Here is an 18,204-nt window from a genome sequence, read left to right as displayed (position 1 = left end):
TTACCCCATTGGCAGATATTTGTACTCTTTGCCCACAAAAAAAAAAAAAAAAAATTATATATATATATATATATATATTAAGCAGCAAAACTAAATCAGCATATTAGAATGCTTTCTGACATTTTAAAATGTATATAAAAAAGAAACAGTTATTTTGAATTGTAATATTTAACAATATTTCTGTTTTACTGTATTTCCAATCAAATAAATGCAGTCCTGGTGAAAACATCATGGGATTACCACCTGATACCAACACTGTATCATGGTACCACAGTACCGTATCAATGGTCAAAAAGTCGGCAGGAGTTTACACGTGTGTTATTAACTGATGCAATGAGCCATCCTAACACCCAAGCCAAAATTGAAATAACCCCTGAACAAGCACCAGTGTGAATGAACTTAACCCCTGCTAGCTCTAGGTGGGACTATTATAGTAGTAAGTAAATTGTAAATAGATTTGGATAAGAAAGCATCTGATGAATAATGAATAATTAATTCATGCACTCACTGTATGTGAAACTGATGCGTGCTGTGACATCATCTTCACTCGCCATGGTTGCTTGTAAAACTCCAGCCAAAATAATCCATATGGTCCAAAATAAGAGCCAGACAGAGTTTGTGGTTTCCATGGATACTTTCCATTGGACTTTATATTTGATTGCCATGGTTACTGCTTTGCAAATGAAGATGGTTATTTTCCAGGTATCTTTGGTATTCAAATGTGATGTTTACACCCTGTCATTAATTCTTTCAGGTATACTTCTTTCAGTTATACTTAAGGTCACCGGGACCTTGCCATATTTCAATTATGTCCTCAAAGCGGTCAAAGGTGAACGGATATCAGATCCTTGTAGGCAAACAGACATTTATTTTAAAGAACACATTCCTCCTTTTATGGATTATCAATGTAGCAAACTCCAGTAGACTGTCTGGAATCTGCAGAGGGAGAAACAGAAGTACATTTAGTCACATGATCAGACAGAAACTAACACACTGAAGGATGCAGCTTACCTGGGAAGCAATAATAAGAAAATTTAATTTCGCAACAACTATGAGTTACAGACACTCACAGCTGATACAAAAAAAAAACATCTAAAGTCTGAATTAAAGACAAGTAATAAAAATGACATAAAATAAATAGATGTTTCTCAGTTCAAAAGAGACTGATCTCTACATCCACAGCACATGCTTCAGTGTTTTTCTGGGAGAGAGTTTGAATCTCATGTCCTCCTCTGCATGATATTATCCAAACAGAATTTTGTTTGGAGAGAACTCCTCCCTTTTGGCCTGATCAGATTTTAAGGGTGGTATGTCCTGAAAACAGGAAGGCTGTGTAGTCTCTGTAGCCTCAAACACAACACACAAATAAAATTACAAAATCCCATACTGATTACGCTCACATTCTCATTTTCTATTTATTTTTAATATTTGTATTATTAATTTATTTTGGTTTCCTTTTGGAGAAAATTAAATCAGCATTCAAATCCAATTCCAAATAGACTGCCAGTGAATAAACTGTCAGATAGTTCAGGTGTCAATTTTGTCTTTAGCAACCCATAAAATGCAAACAATTTAGACCATTAAACATCCGTTACAAGTACAAGTTGTGCACAAACAGACATGCAGCCTGCAGATAGAACTGCCCTGTGCTCCTGCTTAGACTCGAGAGTTAGAACTGGAAGTCAGGCACTTCTAAATGATTAAAGACCTAGGTAAAAATAAAACATGCTGCTTACACTTACGTGAACTACAGCTGCCAGATCACATGTACCATTACGTACACATAAACAAAAATATGGCTCTATGTGAAGACTTCCCTTACATGGAGAACCTTTGCCAATTAACAACCCTCCATTAATGTTGAAATGAACTGATTTAGTGCATAATATCAAAAGATGATGATGTGAAAGGGCGATTAATAATATGAGCTCTCAACCTGAGGATTTGGTACTCAGGATTATAATTAATAAAAAATGTGATGTAACTCGCTTTAACCGAATTACACATTATGCAGGGTGAACAAATCTAAACATGCTTTCATTCTTAGGAGACTCTTAATGAAGCACCATGAGTGAATGTCTTCTCATTGTCACCATAAGACAAATGTGATGCATTACATCGTAAACTAGACCATCAAGAGAAGCCGTAGATACAGAGGTCAAACTTGTTATCCTTTACTTCAAAAAGATCTCTGATATATGCAATAAAATTTACAAGCCGTCTAGCAGATTCCTCCTAACACTTTTATTACTAACTGGAAGAAGGTAGTACAACATTGGTCTGGTTTCTTTTACTACGTCCATTTGCATGGTAAGTCCCTAGGGCAAAAAGTTCAGAAAAGGCATTATCAATAACTTCTACTGAAACTCTTGAAGGTCATCTACAAATACAAACAACAGATATTGCACATGGGCACAAGCAGCAACAACCTGGTGCTCATGTTCTCAGACTGTTACACAGCAAAGGATATTTTCCTCTCCTGATGTGTAAGATGGGGAGAACAGTCTTCCTCTGACAAAGTAATAAGCCAAATGGAGAGAGGTCATCATTTGTGGACTCCCATCTGACTCAAAACAGAAGAACTTTCACTATCTTTACTAAATAATATAAACATCAAATGGTTCTTTGATAGGACATACAAGGTATTCATTGTCTAGTCCTCATAGACTTTGATCCAAAAGGTTGATTCAGTTCTAAACAGAGCAGAGTTAAAGTAAACAATAAAGGTCTGCTTTCATGTGCTCTCTTGTTTGCCCAACCACTGAGACGAACTACAGATTTTTTTTTTCTTTTTTTGCAACACTCAGTCTTCAGTCTTTGATAAAAAAATATTAGAAAGCTTCTCTTAGTTTTGATTATAACTAAAATGGTCTTTTGTAGAAAAAAAAAGTTTGGATCGGTATTCTCAAGTTTTAATCATTATCAAACCTCCCATATACTACACTCCTAAGTCACATGGTCTGAAGCAAAATAAAGTTAAAAGTCCAGTCGACACAATTAAGGAGGATGTTATCTTGTTTTCAGATTCCACTCATAACTAAAACGATTAATATCGATCATTAATGTTAATGAATGCAATACTCCTGGATTAAAGTATCTTTGATTTTGAAACAAAGGAAACTCATTTTATAGAATGGGTTCTAAAAAAGTGGGACAAATACATTTCAATACAAGATCAAATGCTCTTTAAAAATCAAAACCCAATCAAATAGGTTTTTTTTTCATTCTGTAGATGCTTTCATTTGCCTCACATCATCATAGTGGATGTGATCAAGCTTCAGTATCAAACTGATAACTGCAACTGATTATTCATGAGGGTCTGTTTTAAGAACTCTTCCACCAACTGAATATGTTAGATAATGTAACTTTTTCAGGCATCTTGATTGTTTAGAACGGTTCTGGCGATGATTTGCCCCACTTGATCTGGAATCAACAGTTCAAAATAAAAAGCAATGCCTATGCAAAAGATTAAAATGAATAAAATTATAATTATAATATCAATGCATTTACAGTTAAGAAGGTGGCAGCACCACAAAAAAAATTTATTAAAAAAAATAAAATAAACAGCTTTTATCAGTGCTCTACTTTTGCATAGTTCATCCTACTTCTAACGTTTATTCTCCCTCACACATACTTGCAGATGTCGAGTTTTACTTTGCGGTGGCTGTGTGAGAGCACATAAACACAATCCAGCACCACCTTGTTTATTTGAGCCCATTTCCACCCATCTACCCACCCCCAACTCACTCACCCACCCTCTACAAACACACGATATACAGTCTGGATCCTAGTACACCTTTATACCAAAGCTCTTATGCTAAATGAAAATTAATTATCGAGTTATATTAAAAAGTGATGTTTTGCAACAGGTGACTTTACGCACACAACATTCAACAGATAATCGTGGTCAGTCCAACATCTACAAACAATACTAAATCCTCCATCGCACCTCTTAGTCAACCCACTGGCCCCTTTAACTTATTGTTTATATAGGCAACTTACCACTAAAGCGCTTAAAACCATTACATCTCTCTCCGAAGAGGCTGGCAGCTGATGTAAGTCGTGAATGAGCCTTTAGAATTGTATTCCAGCATGGTTTCTCTCAGTCCCGGTTAACTGCATAAAATTCAGCCGCTGATTTCTTCGCTCATGGATCTACCGCTGAGACACTCGACCCTCCCCAACCATTCACTGGAGCCACACCTCTAACACACTCAGACATGAAACAAGAGGTACTCTATTTATCCTGTGCACTGGCAGAGAAACAGTAGCCTATGTTTTATTCATAGTCACGATTGTAACCAATGGGAAACTACAGTCAGAATCGCTCAGTTGGTAAATAAGAACCCAAAATATTTTTTTTATATATATACTGTCAAGCGATTTAGGGGAACAAGAAAAGATAATCCAAGAATAAATGCAGATTTCTTTTTACTGTAATATAATGTAACTTTATTTAATGAGGCGCAAACGGGTCATGTGGCTGTTTACAAGAGTCATGTAAAACTGAGCAAATCAACTTTCATGTCTATACTTTTATTTATAGTTGTCCACAAAAAATATTTAAAAATATAAACGTATAAAATACAAAAATTTACTTTTTATAATCGTTGAACTCAAACTCAAAAGTTGTGGTCACCACTGTGAATCCTTGTTGGTTTGTTTGTTGTTGTTGCTTTTATTTAAAAAGTGTTTAATAGTTTAAAAATAGTGCAGCCAAGTAGGCGATATTATGAGGTTTCTGGTTTTCTGGGACTCCCAAAGTCAGATACTCATTCAGATTGAGAAGAATAATTCACAGTGTAGCGCTCAAAGGAAATTACAGCGGATTAGAGGTAGATCAGCAGCGAGGGCCAGAGCTGAGCTCAGGCATCCATGAAATCTCTAGTAAAGTTATGGCAGACTGGCATCAAATGCAGTTTAATACTTCTAATGAGCAGTTGTGCTCTTAGTCAGTAGTTGGTTATCAAAAGGATATTATCCAACCTCTAGTCTTTTTCATCCTCTTTTTACTGGTAATGCCATTCTTTTGAATCATTCACTCTATTATTATGTCCTGATAGAGATTCAAAGTTAGAACGTTGCTTTGTTCATCTGGTATTCATTCACAAACTGCACCCTGTTTGTGCAGAAATAACAGAATCCATACCGTGTATACCAACTTGTGTAAATACAAAGAAGTGTTTCATCTATGATGAGGAAGAACCAGAGAGAAAGGTTCTTATACTTGTCTCTTCTTATTTGTACAGACATAAGCTCAGCGTCTGTCCTTACAATCTCCTAGCTTGTCTCCTAGGTAACCAGTATTTGTTCGGTCTACTCCACAATTGAACAAATGAGAAATGAGAGCCCTGAGTCATGTGCACAATTCACTTTTTCACGGTGGACCATTCCAACTTTGTCTACAATTTTAGGTTTGCTATCTAAAGGTAAACTACTGGTCTTACTCAACATTTTTTTTATGCTTTTGTTACCTGAAGCTTGTGAGTCTTCTTTCACAATTATGTGCACCTAAATTCATAAATGTCATGCGCTTTCAAAATTACTCTGCTGCAGTTGGGAGTACTGTGTAATTCACATATATCTCTGAAACATTTGTTTCTTTGGAAGATATACAATTGCACAGCTAGATGGATGACTTCTGACAATCCATCAAATGTGGTTTGGTGTATGAAACATTGATAGAGCTGAGAGAGCAAATGCATTCAGCAGATACAGCGGACAACTAAAATAGTCTAGACATGCAACTTAAGCACTATTTTGGGTTACCGGAGATACTAAAGAGAAAGAGTGGCTTTCTCAAGATTTCTCTGGTACCCTTAATGGACTGGCTGAGGATGCTGAACCCAAATCTTATCCTCCCTTTCTTATTCTTTTCTCTCTCTCTCTCTCTCTCTCTCTCTCTCTCTCTCTCTCTCATGTGGCTGTTTACAAGAGTCATGTAAAACTGAGCAAATCAACTTTCATGTCTATACTTTTATTTATAGTTGTCCACAAAAAATATTTAAAAATATAAACGTATAAAATACAAAAATTTACTTTTTATAATCGTTGAACTCAAACTCAAAAGTTGTGGTCACCACTGTGAATCCTTGTTGGTTTGTTTGTTGTTGTTGCTTTTATTTAAAAAGTGTTTAATAGTTTAAAAATAGTGCAGCCAAGTAGGCGATATTATGAGGTTTCTGGTTTTCTGGGACTCCCAAAGTCAGATACTCATTCAGATTGAGAAGAATAATTCACAGTGTAGCGCTCAAAGGAAATTACAGCGGATTAGAGGTAGATCAGCAGCGAGGGCCAGAGCTGAGCTCAGGCATCCATGAAATCTCTAGTAAAGTTATGGCAGACTGGCATCAAATGCAGTTTAATACTTCTAATGAGCAGTTGTGCTCTTAGTCAGTAGTTGGTTATCAAAAGGATATTATCCAACCTCTAGTCTTTTTCATCCTCTTTTTACTGGTAATGCCATTCTTTTGAATCATTCACTCTATTATTATGTCCTGATAGAGATTCAAAGTTAGAACGTTGCTTTGTTCATCTGGTATTCATTCACAAACTGCACCCTGTTTGTGCAGAAATAACAGAATCCATACCGTGTATACCAACTTGTGTAAATACAAAGAAGTGTTTCATCTATGATGAGGAAGAACCAGAGAGAAAGGTTCTTATACTTGTCTCTTCTTATTTGTACAGACATAAGCTCAGCGTCTGTCCTTACAATCTCCTAGCTTGTCTCCTAGGTAACCAGTATTTGTTCGGTCTACTCCACAATTGAACAAATGAGAAATGAGAGCCCTGAGTCATGTGCACAATTCACTTTTTCACGGTGGACCATTCCAACTTTGTCTACAATTTTAGGTTTGCTATCTAAAGGTAAACTACTGGTCTTACTCAACATTTTTTTTATGCTTTTGTTACCTGAAGCTTGTGAGTCTTCTTTCACAATTATGTGCACCTAAATTCATAAATGTCATGCGCTTTCAAAATTACTCTGCTGCAGTAGGGAGTACTGTGTAATTCACATATATCTCTGAAACATTTGTTTCTTTGGAAGATATACAATTGCACAGCTAGATGGATGACTTCTGACAATCCATCAAATGTGGTTTGGTGTATGAAACATTGATAGAGCTGAGAGAGCAAATGCATTCAGCAGATACAGCGGACAACTAAAATAGTCTAGACATGCAACTTAAGCACTATTTTGGGTTACCGGAGATACTAAAGAGAAAGAGTGGCTTTCTCAAGATTTCTCTGGTACCCTTAATGGACTGGCTGAGGATGCTGAACCCAAATCTTATCCTCCCTTTCTTATTCTTTTCTCTCTCTCTCTCTCTCTCTCTCTCTCTCTCTCTCTCTCACACACACACACACACCAAGCCACATGTGTTTGACTCAGCAAGCCGTCATATCCTCCTCTTCAAATTCAAATGAAATCAAAACATCTAAGAGTCACCAAAGTGTTAATACTTCTGGGAATCGAGCCAGTTCAGAGTGTTGCTGCTGGGCAGTTCTGCCCCTCAGTGCATGGCATGAACAGTCTGATGAGATGTGGGCAGGGAGAGGGATATCTTGTGTAAACACAGGGGTTGCATTCCTAGGCTCGGAGACTTGACTGGTGATTAAGAACTGACGTTAGTCAGAGTGACCAGCACTCCATATAAATAAACAGTGCCTCCAACTAACTTACAGGACCAGCCACAATCCTTCTGTAGACCTTACCACAAGTCTTAAAGGGATAGTTCATTCAAAAAAGAAAATTCTTTTTGCATTTATAATTTCTGTGGAACAAAACAGATGGTTTGTGCAAAAAATGTGTCTATACAATGAAAGTCATTGGGGTTTAATGTTGTTTTGGACCCGACTGACTTTCACTGTATAGAATTTTTTTTTTGATTTTATTTTGTGTTCCACTGAATAAAGGAAATCATACCGGTTTGTATGGAAGCCCGTTTCCGCCAAGTAATGAAAATGTAATTGTGACTAATCTTTCTATTTCAGAAAAAAATTCAGAATTGCGAGATCTCTGCAATTTTGTTTTTTGTTTCCACCATGGAATTGCAATTTTAACTTTTTTCCCCACAATTCTGACGTTTCCTCTCAGAATTGAAAGTTTATATCTGTCTCAATTGTGAGATAAAATGTAGCAACTACCTTTTTATATGTTTTTATCTTGTGGCGGAAACAAGCTTTCATATAGGTTTGGAACAACATTAGAGTAACATTTGGGTCACAAAAAAAATACCAGAATTTTTATTTTTGGATGAACTGTCCTTTTAAATTTTATACTAGAATTTAATGGCTATGAAATGGTATGTGACTTTTATGCATATGCTATAAGTATTCTCAATTTACTATACTATTATAGTATTACTATTACTATTACTCAATTTAATAAATACTCAATTTATTTCAAAGCAATAGCTTTGGAATAAATTGAGAAAGGAAGTGGAATATATTAACAGTTTCATAGCAGCTAGGTCGGTCTTGAGTGACGTTTTTATCAAAATGAAACTTGACAGTAATGTCAGTTACAGGCCTTCAAGTCTATGTGGGTCAGCTGCATTCTTGAAACATTAAAACAAGCAAAACAGACTATGATGACCTGACCGTTCTTAGGCAGCAAACTCTCAGAAATAATGAGCTGTCATAACAGTTTTGTTAGTTTGTGACCTGTACACAAAAAAAATAAATTGGTATTTCAGAGTAAAAACAATGACGGTAATGTCGTCATTACTAGGAATGCAACTCTAAATCCAAGTATCTGCTTATTTTCTGTTAAGAGGATACTTTTTTGGGGTCGTTCAGGCTTATTTGCAAGACATATTTGAATGAGAATTGAATGAGAATGGATAGTGCTCTAGGGACCGTTACCTCATCTCTCAGAGCAACAAAACAGGAATCAAGTGAGTGAAACAGTGAAAGAAAAAGGGGATGGGGGTGGGAGTCTGTGAGAAGGAGAGAAAGACAGAAACTAGAGCAGGATGTTTAAAGTCAATGCCCTGACTTTTCTTTAGCGGCTCAACAAAATGATTCCAATTTTTCTGTCAGTAACGGGTTAGTTTTAAACAAGTCTAAACTGTATAAGTGAACATCTTGACAGAATAAAAAAAATCTCTCCGGATCTCCGAAATGAAAGTAGCACTGACCCTAATAAAAGACCAGTCAGGACATGAAGTGCCGTTTTAGACCTCACTTTTTATCATTAGTTCCACTCAGTATGCCCAGGTCTGATACTAATGAGGGTCTTGTCCTAAAACACTAGGCCAGCTCTGCATGATGGGAACTGGGCTAATACAGACCTGTCAACCTAGCGCTGAATGCCACTCCATTCACTTTGTACGCAGGGGGTGGAGTGTCGCTGAATGTGGGAGAGTACATGTACTCTATGTGTTGTGTGTGTGTGCATGTTCTTTTTATGATTCACTCCACACTGAATTACAGCCAGAAACTCTCAAGCTAATCTCTCCCACTGGATCTATACACACCCCGCTGTGGGTGTGGATACACACCCATAGAAGGAGAAAGGCTTCTTTCACACATTCAGATGTCAATAGCTGAAATAATGTTCTGGCTTATTGCACTGTAACCACCTGTTTATGTATGTATGTGTTTGTGCATATGTATACAGATATATATAAATTAGATGTATATTATAATTCCTGCATTCGGGAGACATTTTAAGTCACAACGATTAGTCCTTCCAGGTGCATCCCGATAGGACGGGAACACTTCAGTCCTAATAAAATTTCCACAGGGTCAAACACACACACAAGCACTCAGTCTTCCAGCTTGGAGTTCCCACTGGTCACAGATGTTGAGGGAACATGATGCAATGCAAAGAAACAGATCTCTATCTCAGTTCAGATCAGCACTAACCCTGAGCCATAACTTAATGGGAATCCAGCATGTAAAAATAAAAACAATATAAACTATAACATATTAATTTTATGACAAATTATAATATGAAATTTTATGAAACACTATACAAATAATCTTGAACTGGATATCAATATTTGATATATAAAAAACTATTTTATGCGTACTTTACAGTTGTTTGACTATACAAATAGTTCACAGAAAAAAATCTTGATAAGTTAAATGTTTGATATACAGGTGAGAAACCTTTTCCTCAGTTATTTTGATCATGACCTTTTTTCACAAGCACATGATCCAGCTGGACATGGCATCAACAGTTGTGAGGGGCGTAACATTTCCGTCACACGCTTGAGGTATTCGGCCAATCACAACGCATAGCTGGCCAATCAGAGCACACCTTGCTTTACAGACCAATGAGCTTTGTAAAAATCAACGCGTTTCAGAAAGGCGGGGCATAGAGGAGAAACAATAATGTACAGTATGTGGAAAATAATGTGTTTTTTGAACCTTAAACAGCATAAACACATTTCATTACACCAAATACACAAAATAATGTTATTTTTAGCAGCATCATATGACCCCTTTAATGCACTTTTTATTCTTTCACTAAACCCATACTTTGTACTGTTTTACTGTCACACCTAAATCCCTGTCCAAGCATGTAATTTGGCCAATAATGGCCAACTTTGGAACCCTGTTACAGCACTTTACACTTGCTACACTGATATAGCATTTTTCACATGGGCCCTTTACCACCACCTGTGAATATGGGAATAATAAGGAGGTCATGACTGATGAAGGACAATATGCAAATTGACCAGGATGGCAGGGTTACACAATAAGACCCCCACATGCCAAACACCCTTCTTTTAGCAACAATGACAGTATTCCCCAGGAGGTCTCCCATCCAGGTACTGGTCAGGCTGAACCCTGCTTAGCTTCAATGGGAAACCAGGGGAGAGCAGCTGAGTGACAGCTTTTTAAATTTACATATAATAAACCAATATATTGTAATTTAATGAAAACCACTCAGACTTCGGCTTCGACTGACCTCATGAAGTGATTCACTATGGATAATAACAGTGCGACCTCTTCTGTTAGTGCAAGAAACTACACAGGTTACGCTAGAGATGCGTAAATAAGGCTAGTGAAACAATAGCGTCCTCTAACGTCCGTTATTTGAATAAGTCCTATAATTTATATAAATTACCCCAAACAAAAGTGCACGTTGAAGACAAATACAGAATAAACATACTGCTTTAAGATTAAAATCTATAGATTTTGTGCTTTGAGAGGCATATCACTTCATTAGATCAGATTTCTCACATTCTGTAATTCTTTTCTTCTACAAATATAATTGCCTGCGTTGCCAATATTTGCAATCAAACGAGGGTATAGACAGATATTTTGTGGCCACGAGCTCTATCATTTACTTGTGACAGCGAGGAGGAGCCCAAGCTGTTTATTCGTTCACGTCACTCTTTCTCTCATTCCCTTCTTCCTTCCTTCCTTCCTTCCTGCCGAACAGAGAGAACCAGACCAGCAACAATTCAAACTAGAAAGCGACATTCAAATCTTCCAAAGTGTTTTCTACGTATACATCCGATTTTTGGAGCGTGGTAAGTTCGACAACGGTCCGTTCATTATTGCCATAGAAACAGAAAACGAAACTGATCGTGTAGCCCCCGACAAAACCCGGCTGTCCCACTGTCTATCCCAGCGAAACTCACCGATTTCTGTCTAACTGGCCTCAAAAAATAATGTGCACTCTGAACTGGATGCTGATATTTACATTTCCGCTTTTCATCTGACATCTACATAACGATTTGCACCTGTATTTCCGAGAGAGCGATTCAGTATGTGGGTCATTTTATAGAGCCAAAATGTCGCCTTTTCTTTTTACTTCCACATTCTCTCATGGCACAAACAGATGGCGTCGGGAGGGGAATGGAGGGAGTGAAAAAGAGCCGCATAAACGAATAGAGCAGGCCACACTCGCCTTCAGTTAGCCTAGCTCACTGTATGACCAGAGCAAAACTTAAGACAGGCCCATCATGCGGTCTGGATTCAAGTTTCCCTCTCTTAAGTTTCTTTTTTCCACTTTGCATTTCGATGGAATGTAGCTGTTGATGCTGAAGAATGTGGCTAAGTTTTAAGATGCAGCTAGCTGGCTAGTGAATTGGGATTTGTTGTAGTGTAGGTTCAAGGGTATATTTGTTGTCATATTTAAGATGAAAGACTGAGAGTGAAAGAATACGGTCTCCGTTTTAATCACTGCGAATGTTTGTCGACATCTCTGACCGCAGGTCAGGTGCATCATTGTCACATCATCTCCAGATCAGCTCTTCTGCGCGCTGAAAGAGCAGCAGCATCACAGTTTGAACTGTTACTATCTGGGTGACAGTTTGCATCAAGTGTTCAGACTCACTTTGCACGAAGCATGATGGTTACATCTGACTTTTGAAGACGACGTCCAAAAATGTGTTGATTTTCTTATGATTACGAAGTGGATATTTTAAGTGATGGACCGATATGGTGTTTTTGAAATGATCGGCAAAGGCCAATAACTAGCCTACACCTACTTAAGGCCCGCTCATACCAAGAATGGTAACTATAAAGAGATAACCATAACAGTAATTATATAACCACACGCAGCATAACGTGGATTATTTTAAAGACAAATATATTAGTGCAGTTACGTCGCCTACCGCTTTAAAAGCGCCAGATCTTTAAAGTCCAGTGGATTCTGATTGGCTGTCGTTCTAAAAGTGATTGCAAAGTTATCGTTCGTCCGTGTTGTTAAAGGGCTGTTCACACATTGCCTTTTGTCGTTATAGTTAGAATTTGGTGAGAACGGGTGTTTCATGCACGTTTCAAAGTCTGTCAAACAGCTTTGTAGACTGATGATAAAACACATTTGTATGTAATGAAATCTGAGTAAATATTGTGAATATATGTTGATTTCATTTATGCTATTTGGTGTACTCTCCACTGTCACAATTTAAATGTTTAGTAATTTAGTAATACATATGTATAGATCGGCCACTGGGTGCTCTGCTATTTAGATAGTAGTATCGGTCATTGAAAAACCCACCACTAGTTGTGTTTTTTTTTACATATGTATAAATATGACATTTTTATGTAATGCTCGAGTAAAATACATATCGTTCACTTTCAGAAGTTGTTGTAGGGGTGCTTTCTTATCAGAATTAGCTTTATTCACCACTTAAGTGTGTGCAAACAAGGAATTTGTTGTGGTTTTACAGGAACTCTTGGTACATACATACATACAAATAACCATATATATATGACACAAGATAGTTATAGAAGTTCACAGGACTGACACGGCAACAGCTGAGTAAAACTGTTTCATCTGAGCATGTGGCACTTTAAGCAGTATCGTATCGCATATCGAATATCGCATTATTTAATGAGTTATCGCATATCACATTTTTCTTCAATATCGCACAGCCCTAGTATATGGTAATGAACAGGTTAGTCACATGGCATAACATGTAGGCCATCATCAGATATCAGCTTATATTAGGAGTGAATCACATTTTTAAATCTTAGTTCTTATAAAGACAAAGTTGAAGAGAGTGTGGGTTGTCAGTTATTCTCTAGGAAGCATTTACTATTTTTAATACTGTAAAATCAAGCAACACCTGTTTCCCTCTATCACACACTCTCTTAGTGACATCAACCGTTTGTTTCAGGTATCTGTAGATGTGAATGATGTTGACGGTCCTTATTACCATTTTAACCTTCACAAATCTAACAGTCAGTTTTTATAAAAGTAGCTCTACTTGAGATGCATTGGCTGGGACAGATGGTAGTTGGGACAGATGGTAGTTAAATTCTTTTAATGCTCTATTGTCATTGCTGTTGAGATTTTGATAATAACAATACATGTTTATCTTATAAAAACAATGGGCACGATTTATAGATAACAAACTAGTGCATGTGTACCCTATGTAATATCACACAGTGATGAGGCTTGAAAGATGTCTGTACTATATTTGTGAAAAATATAGATGCAGTTTAGACTACGCTGTAATCACTGTGACTCTTTAAAGGCCTTGCCACATAGGATGACTTTTGTGATATAATTTTCTTGCTTTATTCTAATGTAAAACTTATCATGTGATGTGTCTATAGCGCAGCATTAGGCTTGATTGACCTAGATGCTATTGGAAACATAGTTCAGTGAATCATGCCACAACGTTCTTTATATGGGTATTACTCCAGCTACCTGCTGTACCTTTGCTGCTGTACTCTGAAAACTCTATAAATGCAGTGAGCATCTCTCTCTGTGTGGTATATCACAAACGGCTTATGTTTGTATGTGGCCAGCATCTATATTACTTGTACGTTTGAGACAACAAAGACAATTGCAGAGTAAAAAATAGCACATGAATGATTTTTAAAACTTGTGCTTAGTGATACTGAAGTGTTAATACAAGGTTTTTGTGCAGGTGCTATGTAAAAGTAGATAAATAAGTGTTTAGTAGATAAAGGAAAAGTTAATCTGTGTGGTTGCTTGGTTTCAAAAATGTACAGATTCTAAATTGTAACTTATTTCTGTCTCAGGCCACTAGTTTCCAATTGAAATAGAAACATTTTGTTTGTTGTGAGTGTATCAGCCTGTACCTCTTTGTTGTTTAAAATTGTCATTGATAAAGGTCATGCAAGTAATGGAACCTTTTGAAAGCGCAATGAAGTGCTACTATGTTGGCAGTAAGTCCTTATTAAATATCACAGACTAGTACTTGAAATATCATAGTGTGTGAGCTCTCTAGGATATACAAGTTCAGAACAACTATCTGTCGTGTTTGGCTCAACTATAATCAGATTCAGAGAAGTCTGAATGGAGTTTGAAAATGTAAATACAGTTTAGTCAGTTCCAGTGTTGCCATAGTTGCTGTTTTGACTTTGTAGGGTAGAAATGCTGCATTACATATGGGCTATGCTGCCTCATTCATCAACAAATTCATGGATGCGGCATAGTAGTTCAATTATTAAAGCATTACCCACATCTGATATGTGACCCTGGACCACAAAACCAGTCTTAAGTCGCTGGGGTATATTTGTAGCAATAGCCAAAAATGCTTGGACAATTTTAAAGGTGATTTTCTCAATATTTAGATTTTTTTTGCACCCTCAGATTCCAGATATTCAAATAGTTGTATCTCGACCAAATATTGTCCTATCCTAACAAACCATACATCAATGGAAAGCTTATTTATTCAGCTTTCAGATGATATATAAATCTCAATTTTGAAAAATTGACACTTAAGACTGGTTTTGTGGTCCAGGGTCACATATGCATCTTGTGATTTTCTTTGCAGAATTATTAAACTTCTTTGCATATTTCGTAATATTATTATTAGTTTGTATTCATAGCTTTGCACCAAATTCCCTGGTATTTTATTTTTGTATTACCAGAACATCTTACTGAGATGTGCAGATCTTTCTCAGGGGGAGACCCTTTCGATCTTTCTCTTTCTCCCATTTTCTCTTCCTTCCCTTCCCCCAATTGAATCCTCTTTTTTTCTTTCTTTTTCATTTGTTCCCTTTAATACAGCCACAACACGCATTCAAACTGACTTAACTTTCCTTTTTCTGTTTTCTATCCTGAGTTTTTCCCTCATCCTTCCCTTCTACTGTAATTCTTTTTCTGTCCTTTACCATTTCTCTGTCTTCCCCCCCCCCCCCCTCCTGTTCTCTTTATCTCCTCCCCTCTCCCTCTATTGCTCTCTCACCATTTGCTCTCTCACAATACCTCCCTCCCTCTCTCCCTCTGTCTCTCCTCACTGGTAAAGGCTTCTCTTCTCCTCCCTCATCCCTCCATTTTCTCTTCTTTTACAATCCTTCTCTTTCTCAGCCATTTTATATGGCGGTATATCTACTAATCTTAAATCCAAAATCAATACTTACTCAATAATTGCAAATTTATGTAATAAGGTGTAATTATGTCCAACAGTTATAAATGAACTTTAATGACTTATCAACAATGGGACCCATTCATGAAACACAAGCAGAATGAATTTGTGTGTGCATGAGTGGTTCATAAAACCATTCTTACATAAATTGTGACTTCATAAGAATGGCTTTACAAACAATTCACATGGATTTGTTCCTCTTGTTTCCATGAATGTGGGTGCATATTCATTTTCATAATTATGTGTATATACAGTTATTTAGAGTTATTTACATTTATTCAAGATAAATAATGCAAACTGATTAGCTGTGACTATATAGCATAGCCTCTCATACCTTATTGCTTATTTGTTTGAATATACATCTTGTAATTTCTGTGATTTTTTTCTATACCAAGTTTGTTTGTTAAAGTTGCAAATGAATGAAAGTTGCAATAGATTTTTTCTTCTGTATTGTGATGCACATCTAAAGGAAACAAATTTCCATTTCATGACTTTAATACATTATATGCTTTGTATATTTCACTGGTTTTTGTTTTTTTGTTTGTGTGTGCCTATATATGTATCTTTTTGATGTGTGTCAGAATCATGTAGACTGTATTTGTGCACACTCACATGGAAAGTGTGGCATATGAATGTGAAGGCTTTTGAAGAACAGCAAAGTTTAAATGCATCGTACCAGCTTGATACAGATTAAATGGATACTCATATGTAAGACCATAAATGCACATCACATAGTGTCTGCTGAGCATTAAAACAGAGAGATGTGCTGAACATCCGTTTCTCAGCGCACAGGCCAAAAGGTCCTCGTCTGGCACACTCTCTCAGATGCATGTATGCTTGCTCTTCCTCTGTTCTGTCAACCTGCCTAGAGTATGGTGGTGAAGCGTTGTTTTTACATATCAAACCTGTCACTTCCTTTTTTTCATCTGCTTATGCATTTCCATTATGTACTCCTTTTAATTTGATCTCAAATCAATATTGTTTTATAGAATACGTCTTGTGTATTCCTTTTATTTACTTTGTTGCCGCTTCCTTCTGTTTTTACACTCTGTCAAGTACATCTTCTCTTTGTGTGCTTGCTGTGATGTACATGTATCCGTATATGTTTATGGCTGAGCTCATAATCTTTTTTCACAGCATGAATGTTTGTGTTTTCAAACATGTTTCACAAGTGTATGCAAGAGAGAATGTCTAAGTGAGACAGATGGAGAGAGTTTCAGGAAGGAACAGAGAGAAAGAACGAACGAAAGAAAAAAAGAATGAAAAAGAGGGGGAGGGAGTGAGGGAAAAGAGCACTGTGTATGTGTGTATTCTTGCTTGCGCCAGAGAGAGAGAGAGAGAAACAGAGAGGGGAGTGGGGGAGGGGAAAGCAGAGAGAGAAAAAGAGTGAGAGAGGAAAAAGAGAGCACACATACACAGAGAACAGAGAGAGAGTGCAAGAAACACAGAGGAGAGTGTGTCTGTTCTGGTACAGACAACATATAATGTATGAAGGGGAGGGCAGTGGGTGAATTCGAACCTGTGACTCTGCGTCAGAATGAGATCTCTCAAACACCTGAAGCCACAGACCAAGAAAAATGTGGTGAGTTCCCTTTGCAACTGCTCCAGTGCCCTCTAAGGCCTCAGTTTGTTTAACAGATTGTTTGTTTATGTGTGTGTGTTCACTAAACTGGATGGCCCAAATGAATAGCCTGATCGAATGGCTTGGAATATTTTTATGTATTTGATTGCTTCTTGTTTTTTTAATTGATGTAATGTTTTATTCACAGTGATTATTTAATTATTTGCTCAGTTTCAAAATTCATCATCTGCTTTTAGTCTTTTTTGTCTCTCTTACACACTAATCCTTAATTTTCCCTTTAATTTTTCAATCTCTATTTCTTTCTCATTCTCTCTCTTTCTTGCTTTCACTCACTCGTCCAGCCACTCTCTGCCCCTCCCTCCCTCTTTCTTTCTTCTTCTCTTTCTGTTAACTCACTCATTCTCCCTGCTGTCTGTCTCTCTTCCTTTTCTTTTCCTCAGTCTGCATCTCCCTGTCTTTTTAAAGATCATAGAAATACAGTTGTTCTTGAAAATGCCTACTAGCACAATTATCATTACAATTATTTTTGTTACATTATTTGCATGACGCTTAAGCAGTTCGAATTTTCTTAAGGTGTGGAATCCTCCTTAAAAAGGGTCACCTGTCTGTGGGAATGTGGTTTTGTGTTGAGTGAGTGAGATGAGGTAGTAAGTAAAAAAACTGGACAGCGCTGACTGGGTTACCTTGTTTTAAACTGATAGTTCACCCAAAAATGAAAATTCTGTCATCATTTACTGACTCTCATGTCATTTTAGACCTGACTGGAAAAATAAATGAAGATATTTTAAGGCTTTTTTTTTTTTT

General features: G+C 36.9%; 2 protein-coding genes across 3 annotated transcripts in view; one reads left to right on the top strand and one right to left on the bottom strand.

Moving 5' to 3' along the window:
* Window positions 1-4,198, bottom strand: part of LOC107741418 (semaphorin-4B-like) — a 15,389-nt gene extending 11,191 nt beyond the window's left edge. The window contains exons 1-2 of the mRNA XM_016554142.1: window positions 4,003-4,198; window positions 509-936 (exon numbers count right to left, since the gene is read on the bottom strand). Of these exons, the coding sequence (XP_016409628.1) occupies window positions 509-665 (157 nt within the window). The 5' untranslated portion in view covers window positions 666-936; window positions 4,003-4,198. The remainder of the gene's footprint in view (window positions 1-508; window positions 937-4,002) is intronic.
* A 7,124-nt stretch (window positions 4,199-11,322) lies between these two features.
* The window catches only part of LOC107741417 (zinc finger protein 710-like), a 12,359-nt gene continuing 5,477 nt past the window's right edge, over window positions 11,323-18,204 (top strand). Inside the window, exon 1 of one of the 2 annotated variants that reach the window (XM_016554141.1) lies at window positions 11,323-11,495. Coding sequence is in view for 1 of the 2 variants with exons in the window: in XM_016554138.1 (XP_016409624.1) it covers window positions 17,356-17,400 (45 nt within the window). In the remaining variant the exon portion in view is untranslated. Of the gene's footprint in view, window positions 11,496-17,230; window positions 17,401-18,204 lie in introns of those variants that run through there. The other variant, XM_016554138.1, reaches the window with a different exon arrangement.

This window comes from Sinocyclocheilus rhinocerous, unplaced genomic scaffold, assembly GCF_001515625.1.
Source record: "Sinocyclocheilus rhinocerous isolate Xijiao unplaced genomic scaffold, SAMN03320098_v1.1 scaffold1007, whole genome shotgun sequence".
NCBI lineage: Eukaryota > Metazoa > Chordata > Actinopteri > Cypriniformes > Cyprinidae > Sinocyclocheilus > Sinocyclocheilus rhinocerous.
The sequence above is the reverse complement of the archived record's forward strand: the minus strand, read 5'-3'. Positions and strand labels throughout refer to the sequence as shown.